We start from the raw sequence: 15,584 nt of genomic DNA on the forward strand, positions 1-15,584 counted from the left end.
ATGAGGAAATATTTGCACAAAACAATAAAGTTTATCAGTTTGAACATTAAATATCTTGTCTTTATGCTGTATTCAATTGAATATAGGTTGAAGAGGATTTGCAAATTATTATATTCTGTTTTTATTTACATTTTTCACAATGTCCCAACTTCATTGGAATTGGGGTTGTATAAGATTCCCCTGTTGATTATTTTCTCAATTATCTGATTAGTGGTTTGGTCAATAACATCATAAAATCATAATGGTCATAAAATTGTGGAAAATATCGATTAGTGTTTCCCAAAGTCCAAGATGACATCATCACGTCGTTTTGTCTGTCAACCTGAACATATTCAGGTTATTTTTCAGAGCGAAAGAAGGAATTTAGTCAAGAAAGGCTACTCTTAAACAGGAGCACAGAAATAGCAAGTATTTAACAAAATGTTTTAAATGTTGGTCCATGCTGAAACTGAAATTAATTTATTCAGTTTCAAGTCCACTCAGTTTTGCTTTTACAGTGGGTTGACTGATGTGTGCACTTAATTTGTCTTCACGTGGCTGGTGGATTTCCTTAATTTATTTCTTAATTTGATATTTCTGATTGTTTTGTTACATTAAGCCATCATTTTTTTTTTTTTTTTTTTTTTTTTTTTTTTGTAATTGTGTATCTGTGAATGCATATTTGGTAAGATTGAGTCTTTTTTTTTAACTCTATTCTCTCTAGTGGACAACCAGCACATGCTACATTATATCCGAGATAAGACGGCTGTGCCATATTTCAGCAACCTGGTCTGGTTTATCGGCAGCCATGTCATCGAACTGGACAAATGTGTGCAGACTGATGAAGAGTAAGTACAACCTGTCTTACTTAAAAAAAAAAAAAAAAAAAAAAGGTTCATAAAATGGTCAAAGGTACTACAAATAGTAATTTAGTGGTGGAATCACTGTCCTGCAACTGAAGGGTCAGCTGATCAAATCCTGGTTACTCCTTACTAAAGCCCAGTTTCCACCACGTGGTCCGGCTCGGAACGGCACACTATTTTGTGCATTTCCACATCCAGATTTAGGAATGGGTACCAACATAACCGACCCGTACTGTACCAGTTTTTCGGCACCTTAAGCTGTGGTGCCAAAATTATGGACCGGTTACAAAAGAGAGGCGCTAACCCGCTGCTGTGCATCGATTGACTCACCATCTACAAAGCTGCAGTCTTCATGCGAACAGTTCAGACTGTTTCAAATATTAAAATCATTCACACATTGAGTAAATATAAAGTCTTAAACTTATCTGTTACATTGTTTCAGTCTGATTCATCGTCACAGCCTGATTGTTCTGTCTGAGTTATTTTCATTAGTTACTTCCTCCAAACCATCAACATGTCTATTAGACCCCATTCCTACCAGGCTGCTCAAGGAAGCCCTACCATTAATTAATGCTTCGATCTTAAATATGATAAATCTATCTTTATTAGTTGGCTATGTACCACAGGCCTTTAAGGTGGCAGTAATTAAACCATTACTTAAAAAGCCATCACTTGACCCAGCTATCTTAGCTAATTATAGGCCAATCTCCAACCTTCCTTTTCTCTCAAAAATTCTTGAAAGGGTAGTTGTAGAACAGCTAACTGATCATCTGCAGAGGAATGGTCTATTTGAAGAGTTTCAGTCAGGTTTTAGAATTCATCATAGTACAGAAATAGCATTAGTGAAGGTTACAAATGATCTTCTTATGGCCTCAGACAGTGGACTCATCTCTGTGCTTGTTCTGTTAGACCTCAGTGCTGCTTTTGATACTGTTGACCATAAAATTTTATTACAGAGATTAGAGCATGCCATAGGTATTAAAGGCACTGCGCTGCGGTGGTTTGAATCATATTTATCTAATAGATTACAATTTGTTCATGTAAATGGGGAATCTTTTTCACAGACTAAGGTTAATTATGGAGTTCCACAAGGTTCTGTGCTAGGACCAATTTTATTCACTTTATACATGTTTCCCTTAGGCAGTATTATTAGACGGCATTGCTTAAATTTTCATTGTTACGCAGATGATACCCAGCTTTATCTATCCATGAAGCCAGAGGACACACACCAATTAGCTAAACTGCAGGATTGTCTTACAGCCATAAAGACATGGATGACCTCTAATTTCCTGCTTTTAAACTCAGATAAAACTGAAGTTATTGTACTTGGCCCCACAAATCTTAGAACCATGGTGTCTAACCAGATCCTTACTCTGGATGGCATTACCCTGACCTCTAGTAATACTGTGAGAAATCTTGGAGTCATTTTTGATCAGGATATGTCATTCAATGCGCATATTAAACAAATATGTAGGACTACTTTTTGCATTTGCGCAATATCTCTAAAATTAGAAAGGTCTTGTCTCAGAGTGATGCTGAAAAACTAATTCATGCATTTATTTCCTCTAGGCTGGACTATTGTAATTCATTATTATCAGGTTGTCCTAAAAGTTCCCTGAAAAGCCTTCAGTTAATTCAAAATGCTGCAGCTAGAGTACTGACAGGGACTAGAAGGAGAGAGCATATCTCACCCATATTGGCCTCTCTTCATTGGCTTCCTGTTAATTCTAGAATAGAATTTAAAATTCTTCTTCTTACTTATAACGTTTTGAATAATCAGGTCCCATCTTATCGTAGGGACCTCATAGTACCATATCACCCCAATAGAGCGCTTCGCTCTCAGACTGCAGGCTTACTTGTAGTTCCTAGGGTTTGTAAGAGTAGAATGGGAGGCAGAGCCTTCAGCTTTCAGGCTCCTCTCCTGTGGAACCAGCTCCCAATTCAGATCAGGGAGACAGACACCCTCTCTACTTTTAAGATTAGGCTTAAAACTTTCCTTTTTGCTAAAGCTTATAGTTAGGGCTGGATCAGGTGACCCTGAAGCATCCCTTAGTTATGCTGCTATAGACTTAGACTGCTGGGGGGTTCCCATGATGCACTGAGTGTTTCTTTCTCTTTTTGCTCTGTATGCACCACTCTGCATTTAATCATTAGTGATTGATCTCTGCTCCCCTCCACAGCATGTCTTTTTCCTGGTTCTCTCCCTCAGCCCCAACCAGTCCCAGCAGAAGACTGCCCCTCCCTGTGCCTGGTTCTGCTGGAGGTTTCTTCCTGTTAAAAGGGAGTTTTTCCTTCCCACTGTCGCCAAGTGCTTGCTCACAGGGGGTCGTTTTGACCATTGGGGTTTTTACGTAATTATTGTATGGCCTTGCCTTACAATATAAAGCGCATTGGGGCAACTGTTTGTTGTGATTTGGCGCTATATAAATAAAATTCAATTGAATTGAATAACAACGTAAATAAAGCTAGTGGGGCTTCATTGATGTTGTACAAATCTACCATGGGCAGGCTCTCTTTACAACCATCTGTGGTCTGCTTTGTGAATTTATTATGCTTGTTACTGTCCATGGCCATTAAATGAATGAGCGAATAAATAAATAATAATGATAATCTTTTTCTCTGCCACTTCATCGTACATATCGAGATTGGCTTCAGTGCATGCACACTTGGAGCATCTTTGAGTGTAGGTTTGAGACAGGCATATTTTGCAGAACTGGTTTTCTGTCTGTAATTTATTGTTGAACTAACTTGTGGACACAAGAAAACTTGCAGAACAAATTTAAAAGTATAGCTTGTGGTATACATAGTGTGATGTGATTGTTTGGCAGCACGGTGGCTTAGTCATTATCACTGTTGCCTCACAGCAAGAAGGCCAAGGGTTTGATTGCCACCTGTGGCCTGTCTGTGTGGAGTTTGAATGTTTTCCCCGTGTTTGCGTAGGTTTTCTCCGGGTACTCCGTTTCCTCCGGGTGCTCCGTTTCCTCCCACATTTAAATTTTAATTGTCCAGGTCTCCCTTGCAAAAGAGGTCTCAACCTCAATGGGACTAATCTGGTTAAATAAAGGTTAAATTAATGTACATCGTAAGAAGGAATCTCCCTATTGCATATAGGAAAAATTAAGCCACAATGAATTGCTTTGTCACCATCCGTTTTTTTTTTTTTCCCCTCGCCTGTTGGAAAGATTTTCGATCCCATTAACAATGCTTGATGCCCACTTGTATTTTTTTTTTTTTTTTTTTATTCATTTATTTTTATATGTAACTACAAGAGTGCCATGCAAGTTGATCTGATTTTTGCAAGCATGTGACCATGTAGGCTTGGAGAGGAAGAGCTGTTTCATTGGAATCTTAATGAGACAGCTGTGGTTTCGACACAGACTTTAGCACAGCCAGCTGTTAGTGATGTCTGTGTTTACCTGCTTATTGACTGTGGATGGACAAATCATAGTATCAAAGAACACAAAGGTGACGATGGTGATGGGATGTTTAATGACTGTCATGTGGAACTTTGAAATATCAAAGGTTATGATGCTCTGTGTATCCTGAAGCAGTGTTGCACAGCAGGATATTTTCAGTGTTTCCTTGTGTGCAGCTTCAGGTGAAGTAAAAATCAGCATTATGCATTTGTATTGCAAGGTATGTACGTTTTTATTACTTAGTTTATTCAGTCTTCGTGGAACAACTGACCAGCGCTTTACTCTCACAAGGATTCTGGAGGGTGCCTGGGAGTATGCCCACCCAGTCTACATGTGTTTTGTGGACGTGGAGAAGGCGTATGATTGTGTACCCCGGGAGATACTGTGGGAGGTACTGCGGGAGTATGGAGTGAGGGGGTCCTTTCTCAGGGCCATCCAATCTCTCTACTCGCAAAGTGAGAGCTGTTCGGGTACTCGGCAGTAAGTCGGACTCGTTTCCGGTGGAAGTTGGCCTCCGTCAGGGCTGCACCTTGTTACCAATCCTGTTTGTGATATTCATGGACAAGATATCGAGACGTAGTCGGGGGAGGAGGGTTTCCACTTTGGTGGGCTCAGGGTCTCATCACTGCTTTTTGCAGATGATGTGGTCCTGTTGGCTTCATCAGCCTGTGACCTCCAACACTCACTGGATCGGTTCGCAGCCGAGTGTGAACCGGCTGGGATGAGGATCAGTACCTCTAAATCTGAGGCCATGGTTCTCAGCACGACACCGATGGATTGCCTACTCTGGGTAGGGAATACAGCCTTGCCCCAAGTGAAGGAGTTCAATTACCTCGGGGTCTTGTTCACGAGTGAGCGGATGATGGAGTGTGAGATTGGCCGGAGAATCAGCGCAGCAGGGGCGGTATTGCATTTGCTCTACCGTACTGTTGTGAAGAAAAGCGAGCTGACCCAAAAGGCAAAACTCTTGATCTACTGGTCAATCTTCGTTCCTACTCTCACCTATGGTCATGACTGTTGAGTATGACTGAATGAACTAGATCACAGGTACAAGCGGCCGAAATGGGCTTCCTCAGGAGGGTGGCTGGTGTCTCCCTTTGAGATAGGGTGAGAAGTTCGGTCATTCGTGAGGGGAGCTCGGAGTAGAGTCACTGCTCCTTCGCGTTGAAAGGAGCCAGCTGAGGTGGTTCGGGCATCTGGTAAGGATGCCTCCTGGGTGCCTCCCAGGGGAGGTGTTCCAGGCACGTCCATCTGGGAGGAGACCCTGGGAAAGACACAAGGCTAGGTGGAGAGATGATATCTCCACACTGGCCTGGGAACGCCTCGGGATCCCCCAGTCAGAGGTGGTCAATATGGCATGGGAAAGGGAAGTCTGGGGTCCTCTGCTGGAGCTGTTGCGCCCGTGTCCCGAACCCGGAAAAGCGGTTGAAGATGAATGAATGAATGAGTTTATTCAGTCTGGTTTACACTTTTTTTTTATTTTAATGTGTTTTTACCACTGGCTGCACAACTTAGAGTGCAACTGGAAAAACAGATAACTGTAAATCTCTTCAAAATAAGGCAAATAATAATTATGTGTCCCCCAAGGGAACCTGGATGTGACTATGTGCGGTAGAGAGAATTGCACTTGGTACACGCGTGATAAGAAATTAGTGGAAATGTGTTAGATGTGAGACCATGGGAAGGATGTAATCAGGACCAACTACAGACTGTGACATGGGAATTTTTGAGATTGTGACCAAAATTTTCAGGCTGCACTGTGGCCTTCATGGTTTTATCTAAGTGTGAAGTGGCCCTAAGTCAGTAAATATTTAAACATATCTTGTTTGTGCAAAAGGCTGAGAAGAACTTGGCCCCTTCTAAAAGAAAACATCCAGCATTACTCCGTCATACATTCAGTCAAAACTCAAGACTGACAAAGACGAGTGTTGAGATCAAGGCCAGGTTTGGTTGATTCAATGCTCTCTTTGTGTTTGTTTGTCATATCCCAGACATAAAAATAGAGGGAAGTTAAGTGACCTGGTAGCGGAGCATCTTGACCACCTTCACTACTTGAACGACATCCTCATCATCAACTGTGAATTCCTGAATGACGTTTTGACTGACCACCTCCTCAACCGCCTGTTCCTGCCGCTCTATGTCTACTCTCTGGTCAGTTCTGAGATGGTACGTCACTGTGTGGACCTGTTTTAGTGCATTATATGTATTTTACCAACCTCTCCTGTTAGGCATTCATCCATCTGTTTGTGAGTTGGCCTTGCTTTTATTTTTGCATGTTTGTGTGTTTTGTTTGTTTTTTTTCCCCAGTCTGAAGAGCGAAAGATCAACCCTCAGGTGTCCTTGTACCTGCTGTCTCAAGTAAGCGATTTGTGTGTTGTTCTCAAAGAGTAAAATAGATGACCGTCTGTTCTGTGTACATTTACTTTTTTGAATGTTTGTTTTTTTTACAGGTGTTTCTCATCATCCATTATCAGCCTCTGGTTGATGCCCTGGCTGACGTAATCCTCAATGGAGACCTGTCTGTTTTCACACCACAGACAGATATACACAGCACACACAAGAACATGGTAAAGAACACCCTACAACACACTATGTGCACAAACGGTGCATAACCTAGGGGCTGTAGTTGTAGACAGGATGTCTGATCCTCTCCCCTCATTTTGCAGACATTCACTTTGACATCTTGAATCTGTGTTTGTACCTGACAGAGAGACTATAGTCTCTTTCTATGTTATCTCCACTGTGGCATTGTGGTGTTTTTGTTAGTGGTCAGTAACAAAAGAGATCCATAGCGGTTACGGCAGACTCACAACCATACAGTAAAACAGCACGCACCAGGACCCTAAAGACATGGACCTTCATTCTCTTGCCAAGCTAACAGGATCGCCATGACTCATAAGGTCTTCCCAGACATGTCTCGATCTCAAAAGCCGAGGACCTGGAGACATAAACTTCATTGCCTGTAAAATGAAGCTTTCAATCAGTTTAACACTTTCAGCACATACAGTAACACTTCTGATGACTGAGTCCAGGAAGTCATTGAAGCCTGGATCTTATTCTTTCTCCAAAATGGTCAGAAATACAAATGCTCTGACTTCTCACTCACCTTCTCAAGTGCTGCAATAAGGGCATACGTTGATTCCACAAAGATCGCAGCATCGTCTGGGAAGTCGAGCATTTGTGAAGCAGTTTCTCTTAAAAACTGGTCTTTCTGTGGACTGCTGTTAAATAATTAATTGCCACAAGTGAAATACCTGAAAATAGAATTCCTAGTGAAGTTTCATTAATTTTCTGCCACTTGTCCAGTTCACAGTGGCAGTAGACCAAATACAGTTGCATGTAAAAGTTTGGGCACCCCTGATGATTTCCATGATTTTCCTTTGTAGATCATTGGTTGTTTGGATCAGCAATTTCAGTTACATATATCATCTAGCAGACAAACAGTAATATTTGAGATGTGAAAGAAGTTTATAGGATTTACAGAAAATGTGCAATAATTCTTTAAACAAAATTAGGCAGGTGCATAAATTTGGGCACGCCAACAGAAAAAATAAATCAATATTTAGTAGATCCTCCTTTCGCAGAAATAACAGCCTCTAAATACTTCCTATAGCTTCCAATGAGAGTCTGGATTCTGGTTGAAGGTATTTTGGACCATTCTTCTTTACAAAACATCTCAGGTTTGTTGGTTTCCGAGCATGGACAGCCCGCTTAAAATCCCACCACAGATTTTCAACAATATTCATGTCTGGGGACTGAGATGGCCATTAGTAGATTTGGAGCAGTGTTTAGGGTCGTTGTCTTGTTGAAAGATCCAGCCCTGGCGCAACTTCAACTTTGTCACTGATTCTTGAACATTGTTCTCAAGAATCTGCTGATATTGACTGGAATCCATGTGACCCTCAACTTTAACAAGATTCCCAGTACTTGCACTGGCCACACAGCCCCACAGCATGATGGAACCACCTCCAAATTTTACTGTAGGTAGCAAGTGTTTTCTTTCTTGGAATGCTGTGTTCTTTTTCAGCCATGCATACTACCCCTTGTTATGTCCAAATAACTAAATTTTAGTTTCATCAGTCCACAGCACCTTATTCCAAAATGAAGCTGGCTTGTCCAAATGTGCTTTAGTATACCTCAAGTGACTCTGTTTGTAGCGTGTACACAGAAAAGGCTTCCTCTACATTAAAGCATCTCTGTGCAAACTACACTGTATAGTTGAACGATGCACAGAGACACTATCTGCAGCAAGAGCATGTTGTAGGTCTTTAGAGCAAGTCTGTGGGTTGACTATGACTGTTCTCACCATCCTTCGCTTCAGCTTATCTGAAATTTTTCTTGGCCTGTCACTGTCTGTGGTCTTCCATTTCCTCACTATGTTCCTCACAGTGGAAACTGACAGCTGAAATCTCTGAGATAGCTTTTTGATCCTTTCCCTAAATCATGATGCTGAGCAGTCTTTGTTTTCAGGTAATTTCAGAGTTGTTTAGAGGCTCCCATGTTGCCACTCATTAGAAGAGATGCAAAGAGGGGAAACATTTGCAAATGGCCACCTTAAATACCCTTTCTTATAACTGGATTCACCTGTGTAAGGAGGTCAAGGGTCAATGAGCTTACCAAACCAATTTTGTGTTCCAGTAATTAGTGCTAAATGTATTAAAATCAATAAAATGACAAGGGTGCCCAAATTTATGCAACTGCCTAATTTTGTTTAAATAATTATTGCACACGTTCTGTAAATACTAGAAACTTTATTTCACTTCTCAAATATCAGTGTGTTTGTCTGCTATATGATATATTTAACTGAAATTTCTGATTCAGGCAACCAATGATTTATAAAGGAAAATCATGAAAATTATCAGGGGTGACCAAATATTTATATACAACTGTAGCGCAGTCCACACTTTCCAGTCCTCGGGCAAGTCCTCCAACACTTCCTGGGGGATCCTGTGGGTGTTTCTCAACTAACTGGGAAAAATCGTGATTTTTCCCATACCCTCCTAGTTGGACACGCCTGGAAGACCTCCCATGGGCGACTGTCAGGGGGCATCCTCATCAGATGGGGTGTCACAGATCACTAAACCTGCTGTTCGGATCAGATACTGTTTTTGAGTAACAGATATTTGCATTTAAATAGTAAGTAAGTAAATAAAAGACATATAGTGGAGCACGAAGATGTTTTTACAGGTTGCATTCATGGGTGCACTTGCAGCTGCATTAACCACTCCTCAAACTGTGATTTCATTGCACAGTTAATCCAGTTGTGACTTTAAATACAAGTCACCATGACATGAAAACACACTTATGTAAACCACTATTAATCTGTGGCTCACATGCTTCCCGGACCATTTGCCCTTTTGAGATAGCCCATAATCCCTTACGCGACAGTAAGGGATTGTTATAATGCTGCGTTCATACCGTCGGAAATTACACAACTTTTGTTGTTTCAAATTCAGCAGTTGCTTGTGGCAAAATAATTAATTGTATCCACACAAAAGATTAATTCTGGCTTATATAAGGTACCTGAGCCCAGTGAAGCTGACCCCCCTCACAGATAAAAAAAAAAAAAAAATCCAAGCAAACAGGCTGAGTTTGCCCTGTAATTTCCAACAGTACATGAACACAGCAGCAGCCTCAGCGCTCACAAATCAGCTTCTGCATTGTGTGAAAACATTCAGCTGCTCAAACGAAGTCAAACTAAATAATAACATTACAAAAACTAAACAAACGATTAAAAAACATCAAGAACGACAGCAAAATGAAACACGGATGAATTGAGGTTCTATTTCATTCCTCCTGACCGCCAGAGGGCGGTGCTTTAGCACCTGGATAACTACATGTGCGCAGCACAGAGGTCGAGAATATATACCATCAAAGTCACACCATTGAATGTGACCTGGGTGACGTCACTGGTTGTCTTTATATACCAGACGCACCCAGCGCTCGCTTCTTTTCTACATTCTCGCATTCTTAGAGGTTGAGAACGCATTTAGCTGCGATTGCCGCTCTCGCTTGTAGCCTCGCAACCCACCTTCGGTTGGAGCTACGTGCACTGCACACGTCCTCCAGAGGCTGCGAGACACGGCTTCATGTATTCATGTGTTCGTTTTTTGTATTCTTTGACGCCTGTCGTGAGTACACCTTCCTAAACGCCGGGTGCGCGCCTTGCCGCTGCCCTGCTGGATATTTTCCTCTGTGCACATTAGCTGTGTTGTTTCGATGAAAGCTGGCTATTTGTTTAGTTGTCGCTAACCCCGTTAACGTGGTAGTGTGTGTATCAGAACCAGTATAGTGTACTGTGTTGGGCTTGCCGTGAGTGTTTTCCACTCCTTGAAGTACTTTGTCTGCACTGCCGCCATTTGCTAAGTTTAACAGCTCCGCTAGCAGCTAGTGTTGTCGTCGTTGCTCTAAGTGACTTAGCGCTTGGGCTGTGAGTTTTTTTCGGCTGTGTGCATCATGTTATTACTGTGGCTGTGAGTGTTTCACGCTCCGGGCCTTGTATTAGCTTTTACACTGTGAGTGTTTCAAGCTCCGTGCCTCGTGCCGAGTCTGCGGCTGGAGTGCTTCACGCTCCGTGCCTCGTGTCGAGTCTGCGGCTGTGAGTGCTTCACGCTCCGTGCCTCGTGTCAAGCCGACGGCTGTGAGTGCTTCACGCTCCGTGCCTCGTGTCAAGCCGACGGCTGTGAGTGCTTCACGCTCCGTGCCTCGTGTCAAGCCGACGGCTGTGAGTGCTTCACGCTCCGTGCCTCGTGTCAAGCCGACGGCTGTGAGTGCTTCACGCTCCGTGCCTCGTGTCAAGCCGACGGCTGTGAGTGCTTCACGCTCCGTGCCTCGTGTCAAGCCGACGGCTGTGAGTGCTTCACGCTCCGTGCCTCGTGTCAAGCCGACGGCTGTGAGTGCTTCACGCTCCGTGCCTCGTGTCGAGTCTGCGGCTGTGAGTGCTTCATGCTCCGTGCCTCGTGTCAAGCCGACGGCTGTGAGTGCTTCACGCTCCGTGCCTCGTGTTACTATTTACACTGCATGTGATTCACGCTTTCTCTTTCCATTTGTAACCATCAGGGCTTGCGTTAGCCATCTGCACGCAGTCCACAATGTTGACAGGGCCTTTGTTGCATGGCTGTAGTACCTGTTTGGCTCCCTTGAGCCCAGATGATGGACATATGTTTTGCTCCTCCTGTCTTGGGATCGGACACCTGAGGGAAGCCCTGACTGGCGATGCCTGCCTTAATTGTGCCAGCATGCCACTGGCAGAGAGATCTGCTAGACTTGCGGCATTGGAAAGTGGAATATCTAGTGCGACTTTGGCCTCCAGCCCCAGGAAGGACCCAAAGCGCCGTAAACGCCCACATGCAGGAGCCCCTTCTGCTAAGAAGGTTACTCATTACCATGCTTTGGCTGAAAAGGTCGAAACGTTGACTTCTGAGTTTGCTCAGATTAAGTCCTTGCTTCTGAATCTACAGCCTAAGGATGCAGTGACAGTTCCTGCTGTCCCTAATGAGGCTGATCAGACCAATGTAGTTACTCAGCAGGAGGACGATGTCGTGACTATTGCTGCAACTGATTCCTTGTACATGACAAGTGATATAAACTGTGTGGAGGATGAGGATGAGAGGAGTCTTTCTCCAAGCCATTCATTAGTGGGCTCTGATACCTCCGAGGCAGAGTCCATGCCGCAAACCGAACCTGGACTATCCTTTGTCAAGCAAGCTGTTCAGTTGGCTTTATCCAGGCTTGGGGTCGACAATCCCCCTGCAGAAACCACCGCTTCAAGTGCCTTTTTCAAAGTCACTCAGAAGCCTGAGTTCAACGTTCCAGTTTCACAACCATATATCGAGGAACTCCACCGATGTTGGGCGGACGCCAAATCATTGACCCATCTATCACAGGACTGCAGAGCCCTTAGCTCTATGTGTGATTCAGCGCAGTATGGTCTGAACCGTATGCCCGCCGTTGACAGCATTATTGCGAACCTGGTTGTGGCTCCAGCTGATGCTGCTCGGCCGGATGCCCGCTGCCCACGCCCTCAGTGTAGGGTCACTGATGACCTCCTCACCAAAAGCTATGACATAGCTGCTCGCATCGGTCGCCTAGGCAACTCACTGTCCCATTTAGCCCTTGCCCTCTCAAAGTCTTTGAGGGAGGCAGAGGTTGATGATGCTGCGCAAAGTCTTAATGATGCCTCACTCCAAACCTTTGCTTATATGTCCAGAGAGCTTGGCAGACTGATGTCAACCCTTACCATCACTAGACATCAGGTGTGGCTTGCGCAGTCCCCCCCTTTCCGAATCCTGCAGAGGCACACTCCGTTCGCTGCCGGTTCTTCCAGGCCAAGTATTTGGACCTGCGGCCCAACAAACTTTAGAGCGTGCTGTCGAGGCTAGTAAATCTCGGCAACAGTTTGTTGACCTACACCGGTCTTCCAGACCTCAGCCAGTCAGACGTGCTACAGCTTTTCACTCTGCATCCAGACTTCCGCCGACTCCCAGACCTGCACGTGCTTTTGCAGTTGAGGGCCAGCTCTCCCAGCAGCCTTTCATGAGCCTACGGGCCGAGAACTGAACGGTTTCGCAGAGCTTCCAGTAATCGCGCCCAGAGGTTCTCGGGGATGCGAGGCAGAGGTGGTCTGGTCTGACTGCCAATGTTTGGCCCCCAGCCGTTTTTCACGAAATCAACTCAGCCACTCAAGTTCAAGACCCATGGGTCATTTCAACCTTGTTCGAAGGTTACAGAATTCAGTTTGGATGTCGTCCTCCAAAGTTCAATGGTGTGAGGATGACTGTTTCCAACTCGGTGCAGTCTGCTGCCCTACAACGGGAGATTTTGGAACTCCTGGAGAAGGGGGCCATAGAGCCAGTTCACAGATCAGACCAGCTCAGGGGGTTCTATTCAATTTACTTCCTTGTTCCAAAGAAGGATGGCGGCTTTCGTCCTATCCTCGATCTCCGACGTCTGAATCGTTATATCAAAGTGCTGCAGTTTCATATGCTCCGCACAGTAGACGTCCTTCAAATTATCACACCAGGAGACTGGTTCACAAGTGTCGACTTAAAAGACGCCTATTTCCATGTGCCAGTGGCGCCTCATCACAGGCAGTTTCTCCGCTTTGCTTTCGAAGGTCAGGCATACCAGTTCAGGGTGCTTCCTTTCGGCCTCTCTCTTGCCCCTCGTACATTTACCAGATGTATGGCTGCAGCACTAGCCCCACTGCAAGCTCTTGGATTAAGAATCCTACCCTACTTAGACGATTGGCTTGTCCGCGCTCCGACTCGGGAGCAGGCGCACAACGACACAGCTCTTCTACTGAACCATGTCTCTCATTCAGGACTCACAGTGAACTTTGCAGAGAGTTCTCTTGTTCCCAGTCAACAAACGACCTTCATCGGCATTGCCATCAACTCCCTGACTATGACTGCATCGCCATCCCCGCAGAGAGTGGACGATGTAATTCGTCTCGTCTCACACATTCAACGGGCTGTGACGCTGCCTTTTGGTTTGCTGCTCCGGTTGATGGGCAAATTGACTGCAGTGTCACTAGTGGTACCTTTGGGACTTCTGTTCTTATGTCCTCTACAGATTTGGATCAACAACCTAGGCCTCAACTCGAAGTTGCATCAGCACAGGCTTGTACGACTCTCCAACCAGTGCCTTCTGCACCTCAAACCCTGGGGGAACGTGGACTTCATCTGCAACGGTGTCCCTCTAGGCTCTGTTCCTTCTCTCCGAGAGGTGGTTGTTACAGATGCATCACTCAAAGGTTGGGGGGCCGTGTGGAATCACAGGATGGTGAGGGGTGCCTGGAGTCCCCAGGAGAGACTCCAACACATAAACGTGCTGGAGCTTCGTGCTGTGCGACTGGCTCTCAAGCATTTCCTCCCAGCCCTGAGAGGAAGACATGTTCTTGTCCGGTCGGACAACACATCAACAGTCTATCACATAAACCATCAGGGGGGCACCAGGTCCAATCACTCTTTGGCAGAAACTCGGAAGCTTCTCTTATGGGCGTTGCCTCGCCTTCAGAGTGTCAGAGCAGTTCATCTGCCCGGTGTACAGAACAGCGCAGCGGATTTACTCTCCAGACAGAAACCACCACCGGGAGAGTGGAGACTGAACCCGATTGTGGTCCAGATGATCTGGCAGAAATATGGTGCAGCGGAAGTGGACCTTCTCGCTTCAAGCACCTCGACACATTGCCCACGATGGTACTCCCTCTTGGAACCAGACAGCCCACTGGGGCAGGATGCATTGGCTCACCCGTGGCCGGATTGCCTCCTTTATGCCTTCCCTCCTCTCCCGCTGCTGATGTTGACACTGCACAGGATAGATCAGAGCAGCCACAGGGTGCTGCTGGTTGCTCCATTTTGGCCTGGGAGGATTTGGTTTCCCATGATTTACAAACTCCTTGAGGGAGAAACTTGGGCTCTCCCGGAGAGGAAGGATTTGTTGTCACAGCTACAGGGGAGGATTTGGGACCCTCACCCAGAACGCCTTCAACTGTATGTGTGGCCGTTGAGGGGCCAGACTCCTTGTTAAGTTCTTGTGACCAGGCTGTTGTTCAGACTATCCTTAATTCACGTGCTGCTTCTACCAGGGCTTTGTATGACAACAGATGGAAGCTGTTTGCGCGGTGGTGTGAGAAACAACAGTTAGACCCGGAGCATTGCCCTGTGCCTATTCTCCTCAAATATTTACAAGAACTGCTGGAGAAAGGACTTTCTGTCGCTACCTTGAAGGTTTGTGTTGCTGCAATCTCTGCCCAGCACGTCTACGTTGATGGCCGGTCAGTGGGTTCACACCTCTTAGTGTGTCATTTTTTGAAAGGTGCTCTACGTTTGCGGCCTCTAAGGCTTGCACACGTACCTTCATGGGACCTTCCTCTAGTCCTGGAAGGTTTAAGCTTATCCCCTTTCGAACCAGTTGAAAGTGCTGATCTTAAATGGGTGTCAGTGAAGACTGCCTTTCTACTTGCACTGTCTTCGGCTAAGCGGGTGGGAGAGCTCCATGCCCTATCAGTCGCTGGGGACTGTTTGCGATGGAATTCTGACGGATCTGGGGTTACGCTGTGGCCTAATCCGTCCTTTTTACCCAAGAGAATTTCAACTTTTCATGTTAACCAGCCAGTTTCCTTGGCTGTGTATGTCCCGCATTCTGATCCAGGATTATCTGTTTCAGGTTCCCTGTGTCCTGTCCGAATGTTGAAGCAGTACATTAGTGCGACTGCCAGGATCCGGAAAACAGATGCCCTGTTTGTGTGTTACGGTGATCACAAAAGAGGCTGTGCTGTCTCAAAGCAGTGACTCTCGCATTGGGTCGTGGATGCCATTTTACA

General features: G+C 45.1%; 1 protein-coding gene across 4 annotated transcripts in view; it reads left to right on the forward strand.

Annotated features, from left to right (window-relative positions):
• Nucleotides 1-15,584, forward strand: part of clec16a (C-type lectin domain containing 16A) — a 148,120-nt gene that overhangs the window by 39,063 nt on the left and 93,473 nt on the right. For 3 of the 4 annotated variants that reach the window (XM_034189765.1, XM_034189764.1, XM_034189767.1), the window contains 4 exons: nt 704-827; nt 6,250-6,424; nt 6,566-6,616; nt 6,709-6,825. In XM_034189765.1, coding sequence (XP_034045656.1) covers nt 704-827; nt 6,250-6,424; nt 6,566-6,616; nt 6,709-6,825 — 467 coding nt within the window. The remainder of the gene's footprint in view (nt 1-703; nt 828-6,249; nt 6,425-6,565; nt 6,617-6,708; nt 6,826-15,584) is intronic. The other variant, XM_034189766.1, reaches the window with a different exon arrangement.

Source organism: Thalassophryne amazonica, chromosome 16 (genome assembly GCF_902500255.1).
Source record: "Thalassophryne amazonica chromosome 16, fThaAma1.1, whole genome shotgun sequence".
In the NCBI taxonomy this organism is placed as follows: domain Eukaryota; kingdom Metazoa; phylum Chordata; class Actinopteri; order Batrachoidiformes; family Batrachoididae; genus Thalassophryne; species Thalassophryne amazonica.